General features: G+C 42.3%; 1 protein-coding gene across 1 annotated transcript in view; it reads left to right on the forward strand.

The window, feature by feature from the left end:
* The window catches only part of PLD1 (phospholipase D1), a 132,215-nt gene extending 121,078 nt beyond the window's left edge, over positions 1-11,137 (forward strand). The window contains exons 22-26 of the mRNA XM_072996193.2: positions 267-316; positions 4,374-4,508; positions 7,094-7,247; positions 9,507-9,621; positions 9,839-11,137. Of these exons, the coding sequence (XP_072852294.2) occupies positions 267-316; positions 4,374-4,508; positions 7,094-7,247; positions 9,507-9,621; positions 9,839-10,063 (679 nt within the window). The 3' untranslated portion in view covers positions 10,064-11,137. The remainder of the gene's footprint in view (positions 1-266; positions 317-4,373; positions 4,509-7,093; positions 7,248-9,506; positions 9,622-9,838) is intronic.
* Positions 11,138-12,114: the final 977 nt, after the last annotated feature.

Here is a 12,114-nt window from a genome sequence, read left to right on the forward strand (position 1 = left end):
CTGCTTTCTGCTGGCTTAAGGAAAACATTCCTGCTGTCAGCATGCTTTTACCATTACGTGTCAGAAAACAAGATCATTTGGCACTTTTGAGCATTATTTCCTCGGCCCTGCTGTCTTTAGTGCTAGATCTGTTGAGTCCCCTGCCTCCCCCCCTCTTCCCCCATTTCATAGATGGATGTATCTGGTGGTTTTAATTAGCTCCATCCTTGTAAACCCATCCACTTGCTGCTGTTTTGTGACTGTAATTGTGGCCTTAATTCTTCCAGGACTATGTGCAGAGGAGATAATTCGATCCTGGGACAGCTGAAAGCTGAGAGTAAGTGCTTTGCCTTGCTTGCTGTGCGCTCCGTACGGTTGGGCCTCGAGGACACTAAAGTTTGATTGATGCGCTATAAAGCACACGTTAGCTGGCATAATTGCTGGATTGTATAACCAGTAGCGCAGGAGGCCTCAATTATGTCAAGGAGATCTTCAGAATAAGGAAAACAAATGAACAAAACAACATCTGGGTGTCTGACAAGAAGAGAATAAAAGCTGCAGTTTTCAGCATCCCTTTGGATGCCTCTGAAAAAGAAGTATTTTTTTCCTGTTCCACCCCTCATATTTGGTACTGGTGCCATGACCAGATCCCCAACTCAGTGGTTCCCAACTTTGGGTCCTCAGATGTGTTCTTGGACTACAATTCCTAGAAATCTTGGCCAGCATAGCTAGTGGAGAAAGCTCCTGAGAATTTTAATCCAAGAACATCTCTGGAGATCCACAGTTGGGAACCACTGTCCTGGCTCTTTAGTCTAGAAGACACTGGTGGGTGTGAGTAATGGGGTGAGGTTTGGTTATATGGAAGGTGTCCTCCTTGCAGAGGGCGGTCTTCTGTTGGAAAGGCTTTCAGAAAACAGTCTTCCATTGGAATGCATCCTGTTTGAAGGGCTGCTCATTCCAAATCCAGTTTAAAGATCTAAAAGTATTATTATGATGGGGCTTTGAAATTGGCCATCAACAATTACAAACAGGAGGGTAGATGAGGCAGACATGATGTTTGTTTTAGCACATCTTCTCCGTTATAATGAGATGTAATGTGTTTCCTTTCATATTGTAATTTTTTCTCCTTAAGATGCACTTGTACACGTGTATTTTCACATACCCATTTATTGCAAATCCTTTTTGGCCATTCAAAAGGGCTGGCAGTGTTGGCTGTGCTGGGTGATCAATGCAAACAATGCTTATTTCTTCCTTGCTTTTACCTAAACTTGAAGAAAGTTAATTTTTTTGCACAGGCGCAATAACCAGGTGGTGGATTCTGGAAGCTGCTGTTCAAAAAAGTAATGCTTCTAGGCTCTGATCTTGTGCATGTGAAAAACAGAGCCTAGGAGAACTACCTTTTTAAACTACAATTCCCAGAATCACCCCAGCCATCATGGCAATAGTAGTGCAAAGAGGTTGTACTCAGAACACGGCCAAACAACCCGAAAAACCTATAACAACCATTGGATCCCGGCCGTGAAAGCCTTCAAGAATACACAAAGAAGTAACTTTTCCAATCAATGTTTTTACCTTTGGGTTACATCAGTTTATTTATTGATTGATTGATTTGATTTGATTTGATTTGATTTGATTTGATTTATGTCCCGCCCATCTGGTATATCATACCACTCTGGGTGGCTAACAGCAAGGAACACACAATTAAAATAACAGACCATAAACATCAAATACTGACAATACTAACAATATACCAAAAATAATAAATGATAGAAAAAGGAAGAGAATTAAGTCAAATCAAATTAAATGCTGGCAGGAGGGAAGGCCTGGATGAAAAGCCATGTTTTTAATTGCGTTTTAAATGTACCCAGCGTAGGGGCCGCGCAAATCTCAGGAGTGAGATTGTTCCAAAGGCGAGGAGCCACCGCCGAGAAGGCCCAGTTTTGCGTCTTTTCCCACCGGGCCTCCCTCGGCGTCAGGCTCCTCAGCCTCACCTCCTGGCTCGCGTGGGTGATCCGCGTAGATCTTGGTGGGAGCAGGCGTTCCGCCAAGTATCGAGGTCCCAAACCGTTTAGGGCCTTATAAGTAAGCATTAGAACTTTGAAGTCGATGCGGAAACGGATGGGCAGTCAGTGCAGTCTGGCCAGGGTAGGAGAAATGTGGTGGTATTTTCTCCCTCCAGTAAGGAGCCTGGCCGCTGCATTCTGCACCATCTGAAGTTTCTGCGTCAACCTCAAAGGCAGCCCCACGTAGAGCGTGTTGCAGTGGTCTAATCTTGAGATTACGAGCATGTGCACTAAGGTAGTAAGCGCCCCTGTGTCAAGATAGGGCCGCAGCCGGGCGATCCGCCAAAGATCGAAGAAGGCAGAATGGACGACCAACGCCACCTGCGTTTCCATGGTGAGCGTCGGGTCCAAATGTACGCCCAAGCTGCGGACCCCACTCGCCGGGGCCGGGGCCACCCCCCCCAAACAAGAGAGAGCTACCTAAGCCCCCTGCCGCGGGGGCCCCCACCCTCAGAACTTCCGTCTTGTCCGGGTTCAGCCTCAGGTCGTTCTCCTGCATCCATTCCAGTATGGTCCCCAGGCAGGCCTGAAGGGACAGGACAGCATCACCTGCAGTTGGAAAAAAGGAGATGTAAAGCTGGGTGTCATCAGCATACTGGTGACACGACGCTCCACACCCCCTGATGACCCCAGTTAGTGGCCTCATATAGATGTTGAACAGCATTGGGCAGATAATCAACCCCTGCGGAACCCCACAGTTGAGGCTCCACGGGGCCGAGACACTCTCCCCAAGCTGTACTCTCTGGGGACGGTCCTCCAAGAAGGAACGGAGCCAGGCCAGTGCCAGGCCACCAATTCCCAACTTGGAGAGCCTCCCCAGGAGGATACTGTGGTCGACGGTATCAAAGGCCGCCGAGATGTCGAGGAGGACTAACAGAGATGTTTTGCCCCTGTCAGCCTCCCTCAACAAGTCATCATACAGGGCGACCAATGTGAGGTATAAGGTAGAATATACCAGATGAACGGGATATAAATCAAATAAATAAATAAAATAAAATAAAATAAGGAAGCTATATCTCTTGAGAGCTGAATCCATATGACAAGGTATTCATCACAGGGTTAACACTTTTTAAATCTGGTTCCCAACCTTGGGTCCCCAGATGTTCTTGAACTTAAAAATCCCAGAAGCGTTCAGCCACTAGCTGTGCTGGTCAGAAGTTGTAGTCCAAGAACATTGGTGAACCACTGCCTTAAATGAAGGAAATGCTATGACACATGAGTAGCACTCCCTGTCCAGGAACAAGGGCTGACAGACCAAAAGAAAATGAAAGTTACATGGTCACTTTAAGCCATATTTTGCTTAAGGTGATGGTTACCTATTACTGTTATTAGTAGTGGTACAACTTCTGTACAGCTTCTTCTACTGCTGTTATTTGATACTCATTCACCAGGATTTAAAACAACAGCACAACATAGTTGTGAGTTGTTTTATCAATCAGTGAGAATTCCAGCTTATTGAAGGTTAGCAGTAGGGTTGTGGTTTGAGATCAGGTTTTGTTTATACATCTTGTATATCTTGAATCCAATGAGAAATCTAGTATCTCCTTAAATGGGCCAACTGACAACAAAAGTATGTTACTCCTGCTTCCTGGCATCGTGGTTCATTGAAAAATGGCAGGAGACATTTTTTGTCCTTATATCATACAGTGGGGAGAAGGCTGACCGATGTGAAAATTCACTAGTTTCGACGAGATAATTTTTTTCTTTAAAAGAAGAACAAAACCAAAGAACAGGTCTATGGTTAGTGATTTAAATATTGCTTATAGCTCTGCAGGTATGATAGAATGTGAATGCTATTGGATTCCATGCAAATTCTGCAACAAAACAAGAGCCAGGAACTAAAATGACCCATCTTTGTATGTGAGAGTTAACTACCATGTTTTGGTGGTAGTAAGAACTATGTGATGAAGGAATCCTAGGCATGTATCCAGTGGCTAGTCCCAACCACAATAAACCTATTGAAACAATCACTGGATGAAAACCAACCCTTGTGGCCATTGATTTCATGGGGTCTACTCTGTTTATGACTAGCAGTTGAATTATAACCATAGATTCATGGAGCTGGAGGGGGTCACCTAGACCTCAAGCATCCTAGCAGATGCCTTAAAGGCTTGAGCATAAAGATGTCCATCAGAGAAGGTCCTACTGATCCCTTAAACCAAAGTGTTGTTGAACTACTTTAAACATTTGCCTTAAAGTTCAGCCAAAATCTAGTCTCCTGTTACTGAAATTCTGTAGATTGTTTGTTGCATCATGATGTTCTGTCATTCATAAAGCCTGTCTCTTTTTCTCCCCTCTTTTTTTCACCCACTACACTTTGGGATCCTTCAGTGGGAGATCAATGGATTAATTACATCTCGTTCTGTGGACTTCGAAACTATGCTGAGCTAGAAGGGAAACTTATCACGGAGTTGATCTATGTTCATAGTAAGATGATGATCGTTGATGACAACACAGTCATCATTGGTAAGTGAGGAAGTTGTTCAAGAAGAACATGTATTGAGAAGAATCCCAATTAAAATCTATCTGTAGCTTTTGGAGGGTCAAACCCAAGGACTTGTGAAGCATAATTATTAATAGATGTTAAAGGATCAGCTACCTTGTCTTAAAAGATTTTTATATAGTCTTTTAATCTATCTGGAAGAGAGCACAGGAACTCACTGAGGAAACAGAGTTAAGTAAGGGTGCCCCGTTTAATTTCCAGGTGTCTTATATTGTAAGGCTGTGATGTCTATCAGAGTACTCTAGATCCAAATGCATCTTGAAGTAGGTCCAGAATTGTTTGATTCCATCTTTAAATTTTTTTGATGGTGGTTGTTTCACTTAACCTTATGCAATGAACAACAAAGCTCAACTATCGCAGCCGATATGTGTGGTTGCTCCTAAATCCGACTACATTCTTAATTCTATTGAAGTAACTCATTACAAATAAAAAGTTACTACAAAGTAATTATTTTGAAATATTTAAAAGATAAATTATATTTTTTTACATAGGAAGAGATAACATAATTCCTTTTGCTATGGAAGACTTAGGGGTTTATTTATTTCAATAGTTACAAGGGGTGTGCTGCTTTGTTGTTGAGGTGTATTTTATCCCACATAGGACAGTATATGGTCTCTGTTGTTGTTGTTTTTTAGCATCTGAAAAGACTCAGTTACCTTTGAATTATGAGAAAATTAAGTTACATTACTTTTTAGAAATTAAATACATTAAGTTGCTGTTGCCCTGTTTCCCCTAAAATAAGACCTAACCTGAAAACAAGCCCTAGTATGATTTTTCAAGATGCTCGTAATATAAGCCCTACCCCCAGAATAAGCCCCAGTTAAGTGAAATCCCACCCTCCACTATTGTGCAGCAACCAGAAGAAGATGACATGGCTATATTTGAATAAATGTAGATTGTTGTACAATGTACATGGAAAAAAAATAAAGAATCCCCTGAAAATAAGCCCTAATGTGTTTTGGAGCAAAATTTAATATAAGACCCTGTCTTATTTTGGGGAAAACACGGTAGTAATGTCTTATTTTCTGGCAAAAGTATCCAGAGTAATATGAAAAATAAATTCAGTACCTTAACAAATATAGTAAAACACATGTAAATCACTCCCTTCTACTTCTGAAACTTTGAGACCCCTGCTGAAAACCATGGAAACATTTCCACCAGTTCCATCTTGTGCAGAAATATCCTGCACAGCAGATATTTCAGTACAGCGACACCCTAGTGCTGTTGCATCACTCTGCAAAAACAGCTTGGAGCTATCGGAGACAGGCACTTGAAATTAAAAAAAAAGATCTCTGAACTGTTTAACATTGTCTTGTATGCTGAAATTTATGAAGCATGTGATGTTCTCTTCCCCCCCCCCCCCCCATGTATGCAGAGTGTTCTGTGGTATTGTTGGCTGTTTTTCTGGAGTTTTGATCCTTTAGATGGCGCAGTGCGTCTGACAGAAATGCCATCTTAATGAATCTTCATTCCCAAGGACTGCCTCAGTTGTACCATTAATGACAGGGTAAAAGCTGGATAATGTTGAAAAGGCATTTAGATCAATTGACTTTGGAGTTTGCAGAGGTGAGGTGGCCTGCTCTTTGCTGCCTGCTAGTCAAAGAAAAAAAAAGGAGCTAGCTGAGGAATAGGGGTAGTTTTATATATCAAGGATGGAGACCATTGGCCCTGCACAAGTTTTGGATCATAACTCCCATGATTCTTTATCTCTAGCAGTGCTAGCTGGCATTACTGGGAACTGACATCTAAATCATCTGTAGGGTCAGAGATTTCCCACCTCTGGTTTATATGAAAGCTGGAAATGGTATGATAGATTCGTTGTTGCTTGGGGCATGCCACCCATGCCACTGTCTTCTTTGGTAAATAGATTTTGCCAAGTATTTGTACCACTTTGCAGAGGAAAATGTTGAAGGAGGTAGGGAAGGGATTCAGAACAGAAGGGGGAGAGCTGATCTGACCCAAGCCTTTTTTTTTCTAATTGAGGCAGACATACATGAATCAATGTCAATAGTATCCAAGCCCTGTCAAATTGCTTAGGCTTCCAAACTAGAAAAATTCAATCTCCAGCACTAAATATAATAACAATGGATTGCTCTCAATTCAGTTCTGACTTATGGCAGCCTTTTTCCGGGGTTTTCTAGGTAGAAAGGGTTCAGAAGTAGTTTAACATTCCCTGTTTCTAGTGGGCTTTCGGGATCATGCAGCTCGCCCAAGATTGCACAAGCTGGCTGTTCTCCCAGGAGGCCTTTTTATAACCATGAGGACTACTAACCTCCTTTAAAGAAAAGTACATTCTGAATGCCATTTTTAAACGTTCTTCATATAATTTTTAATAATTACTATATAGCCAGGAGTGTTTGCTTTAAAGAAAAGAAAGAAATCATGGCGTGGATTTAGCTCCCAACATTACATGGTCCAACCCACTCCTGTGTGTTATAATTTGTGTTGATGTGTAGCCTGAACTCTGAATTGTTCAAACCCTTCGAACCATCCATTTATATAATGCCTGGTGTTTTGTGTCTCTCTCCCTCATCTGTATCTTTAACAGGCTCTGCTAACATCAACGACCGCAGCATGCTGGGGAAACGAGACAGCGAAATGGCTGTCGTCGTGCAGGACACGGAAACCATTCCTTCTGTGATGGATGGCGAGGAATATGAGGCTGGAAGATTTGCTCAGTCCCTTCGCCTACAGTGCCTTAGGTACCCCTAGATATCCCAAGTAGGGCTGAAAGCCAATTACAGATATATTTGGTGAATAATGAATCATGTGAGTTTTATAATGTAATGCTACGAATGGCTTTAATAATAATCATGCGTCATCAAGTCAGTTCTGGCTTACAGTGACCCTTTTCAGGATTTTTCCAGATAGAGAGTCCTCAAAAGTGGTTTACCACTCTTTCCTTCTGGGGGCATTTATTTATTTAATTATTTTATTAGATTTATACCCCGCCCATCTAGACAGATAGTCTACTCTGGGCGGCAATCTTGGGACTCTGCAGCTTTTGCCTTAGAGGCACAGTGAGGAATCGAACTCCCAACATCAGGCTCCACAGCCACATACTTAAATCACTGAGCTATTCAGACAGGCATGAATGGCTTTATTCCAAATAAATGAATATGGGATTACAGCCCTAGGTAAAGATAAAGGTACCCCTTGACATTTAGTCCAGTTGTGTCCGACTCTAGGACGCAGTGCTCATCCCCGTCTCCAAGCCATAGAGCCAGTGTTTGTCTGTAGACAGTTTCCGTGGTCACGTGGCCAGCGTGAGTAGACACAGAACGCTGTTACTTTCCCACCGTGGTGGTATCTATTTATCTACTCGCATTTTTACATGCTTTTGAACTGCTAGGTTGGCAGGAGCTGGGAGCTCACTTGCATGGATTCGATCTTACGACTGCTGGTCTTCCGACCTTGCAGCACAGAGGCATCTGCGGCTTAACCCGCAGTGCCACCACATCCCACAGCCCTAGGGTTGCACTATTAATTGTTTAAGCCATCAGTTAGGGGGAAAGGACACAGAATCAAATTACCAGATGAACAAGGATAGAGCAGTTCCTCCCCCCCCTTGCAGCTCTACCACAGACACTCAAAATCTGAGGGCTAGCTGTCCCATGGGTTAAAAGGAAGCTATGTTTTCAAATGGCAGACGGGGACACTGTTAGCAGCTTTTATACTTTGCATTGAATAAAAGGGCCATAGGTTTAGTCATTGGCATCTCCAGATGGAGCCGAGGAAGACAAAAGCTTTGAAAATGTACTCTTTTGTACTACAATGCCCAGCATCCCTCAGTATTTTCAATCTGGGACTGGTGATTGTCATTGGAAAGACAGCACAGCCAACGAAACAAAATAAAATGAAGCCATAAATTTGAACGGAGCCAAAAGCATTATGGAAACTTTTAGTGTTGTTAAAAATGCAAGATATGCTATTTATGGGGTTCCCAGTACAGTGTAGTGGATAGAGTGATGGACTCTGGAGAACAGGGTTCAAATCCCCACTTGGCCAAAGAAACTCACTGGGGAGTGGAAGTGATAAACGCGCTCCTTAAAAATATCTATTTTACCTAGAAAATCCTATTAGGGTCGTTATAAATCATTTCCAACTTGACAGCACAGAACATGCACACACATAGACACGTGCATGCTATTTATGCATCTGCATCTCTAAGTCCAGTAAAGAACTTGTGTTGCTTAACTATAATAACCTATTCTTAATTTTATATGCCTATTTATGGCATTTATCTGTTGCTTTCCTGCCATGTATGTGGTCTGTGAAATTACATCCCATTAAAATATCATAAAAATGAACTATCAGAACCAGTCATTCAACACAGAGAATCATGAAACACCAAGGCAGCTATTGTTGAGAGGTGTTTTATTTTCAGACAAAAGGGGCCAAACTCAATAGCTCACAATGCATCCTGTTAACTTACATCTTGGATACCCACAGCCTCTTTGGCCAGCTGATATATGCCCACTAATAAAATCATCCCCTCTACTTACCTATTTTTTAAAAATCCTCCTCATCATGTACTGACTTTGTCTTCCAACCTTTCCTTCCTTGCGAAGCCTCTCTGGAATTACTGCTGTCATTGTTGGAGTGTGAAATACAATTAGCAAACCTTCTGAAATGGCAATGTCCGTAGTAATGGCCAGAGAAGTGGCAAGATAGCTGCTAGAAAGTAAATTAAGCAAGCACCTCTTTTGCATGTGTTGCTGCCTCTCTGAAATGCACACCTCCTGGATAACCCATATGGAATATGAGCAAATAAAAGTATCAGAAGAGAGCAACTGAACCTCAGGTTCAAAATCAGCTTCAAACAGTAGTTAGCGTTGGCTGGAGATGTTTCTCAAACTTTCCTAAATGCCTTTTTAAAATTCCTGTATTTTTGATTTTGAGAATGGCCATACAAATCTTCCAATATGATATACCTTCCCTGTTGTTTTGCTTTGCCCTAGAGTCGTTCTTGGCAGTTCAATAGACCTGAATGATATCCTGGATCCAATTAGTGACAAATTCTTCAAGGAAGTGTGGGTTGCTACAGCCGCAAGAAATGCCACCATTTTTGAAAAGGTGAAGTATTTATGGCTATTCTCCAGTGAAACACATTAAGAGCAGTGCACTTGAGGTTGGTATATAAGTGGCACTCTTTGCTTTTTGCTTTGTGTTTGTTCTCTGTTCAAGAGGCCTAGGTTTTGTCAAAGAACTGTAATTCTGTGCTCAGAAGTTAAGACCAGTAGGCATTGGAAGGACCTCTATCTTTTTCTTCTTCCATCTTCCCTTAAATTAGGTTTTCCGATGCCTTCCCAGTGACCAAGTCAACAACTTAGCCCAGCTACGGGAGTTCATCACGGTACCAAAGATCGCTTGTGAGAATCCTGCTAAAGCATCAGAAGAACTCAAAAAGATCAAAGGATTTCTAGTCCAGTTCCCCTTTCGCTTCCTGGATGAAGAGAATTTGCTTCCTTCTGTTGGAACAAAAGAATCCATGGTGCCCATGGAGACTTGGACTTAAGAGGATTCCATCTTGGTGGAAATCGCTTTTTTTAATTTAAAAAAATCAAGGAAACAAGGAAAACAGGTTGGGTTTTTTTTTTGAAAGAAGTAAAACACATCTGGAATGGATTGTGAGTACACAGGACCTTTTTGCCATAGGGGGAAAAGTCTGCGCTGATCCCCAAGTGCCTTTGGATGAAAGAATTTCAGACAATGAAATAGCAAGTTCAGGAGGAACAAAAGATAACTGACATGTTCTGCTCATTGATACAAGACAGCTATATCTAAGGGTATCGGGAGTCAAGGGAATGCAAGCCACTTTTTCTAAAAGACCACAGATCACATTGTAAGACTCTGCTGTTCTTCTGTGCATGTTTACTGTACAAGGCTGGTGGCGCAAACAGAATTTTCAAGCTCTGTGATAAGCAACCGGATTAAGGCACCGTCCTTTATCATCATCGTTATTGGTACCAGACAGTGATTGGTACCCGATTTCTGCAATGATAACTAAAGCCACTGCTTATAGGAATTACCTCTCGTACTGAGAAAAGTGAATATGCATCCATATGTCTGCTCTAAAAGCAATGCACCGAATACTGAGCTCTGTGCTGTGAACATGCTTATGTTGTGATTATGTGGAGATGATCCCATAGTGATTAGTAAGCTATTTCTGTTGGTTAAATTTTGGAGGCTATATTATCTAGCTAGACGCTCTTTTTCAACGACTACTTTTTTTTGATGTTCTGTGAATTGTAACAACTGCTGGGAAACGCTGCACGATGCCCTTTCAGCACAACTGTGATTGCTATCTGTTGAGTAGGTTGTAAAAGTTTGCACGCAGCTTCTTTGCTTTTTAGTACTGTATTTAGAACAAGAAATATTCCTGCAGGGTTTACAGTTAGTGACAAGTCTCAGTGTGTTTTTACGGAATGCGTGAAACAGCTGCTAGCCCATATGGCTTGTGGGCAAATCCATTCAGCAATAGATGAGGTTAGAATCCTAGGGCTGTGGTGGAGGAGAGGGCCTTTAGCCCTGTTCAGATGTTCAGAAAACCATCAATTAGGAAGCATAAGCAGAGAGAGATTTCTAGCCCTGGCTCCTGCCTGTCCGTGGGGGAGGGGACTATCTGAACAGGAAAGCTTTTGCTAGACATGGGGCGTCTCTATGCATTTAGAGATCCTGAAAAATAAGAGTTGTGTACCGAGGCTTCACACGGAGCAGTTGCCTATTCCAATGGTTCCTCTTCAGGTAGAGACAGGGACACCTCCAAATTAACGTTTTTTGAACATCTGAATGGGGTTTTTAAGGGTCTCAGTATTTCTACAACAAAGCTAGCAAAGCAGTATCTTACTGCAAGTCACATTTCTTCAACAGCATTTCCTTTCTCCTATCGTTAACTATTATAGCTAATTTAAAACTGAAATACCAATTTCCCTGAAGTCAAGCTTTGGGGGCCACTGACAATTCAGAAATGTTGATAGCAGACAGAGACTGGAAACATTACATTTTGGGGAATGCAGTTCCTAGAATCCTGTATCTTCATACTGGCTGTGGTATTCCCCAGAGTTATAGTCCCCCAAAATCACTATTTCTGTCTTTGGTAGTAAGCAATCTTTGGTTCTTCGTCGTGGTCTTCTGTGAATGCACACGAAAGGGTTAAATCAGCGCCAGCGATGATCCTTTCGGAATGTTCTAGAGCTAAAAGAAACAAAGTTGTAGATTAGGTATACTGCGCATGCTCCTCCCACCCAGCCTTAGTTCCATTTCTCCGCCGTGCGAACTGGTTCCTTTCGGCTAGAGCTCCTGCTTTATTATCTGATTTTGGACTAAATTCGGTTTTTTTCTGACTTGGACTGCCTAGACCACTCTTAAATCCCCTATCCTGACGCGGACTGGCTTTTTGGACTTTGCAACTGAATTCTCCCTTGTTCTGGCGAAACTGAGTTTTTTCCCGCCTAAACCAACGGTCTCTCGGACAGGCGGATTTTTCCCTTTTTGCGGCTTATGTCCCCGTCCAGTCCGTTCAGCCGCTGCGTGAACTGCGATCGGAAGCTACCCTTTCAGGACAGG

Source organism: Pogona vitticeps, chromosome 3 (assembly GCF_051106095.1).
Source record: "Pogona vitticeps strain Pit_001003342236 chromosome 3, PviZW2.1, whole genome shotgun sequence".
NCBI classification, from domain to species: domain Eukaryota; kingdom Metazoa; phylum Chordata; class Lepidosauria; order Squamata; family Agamidae; genus Pogona; species Pogona vitticeps.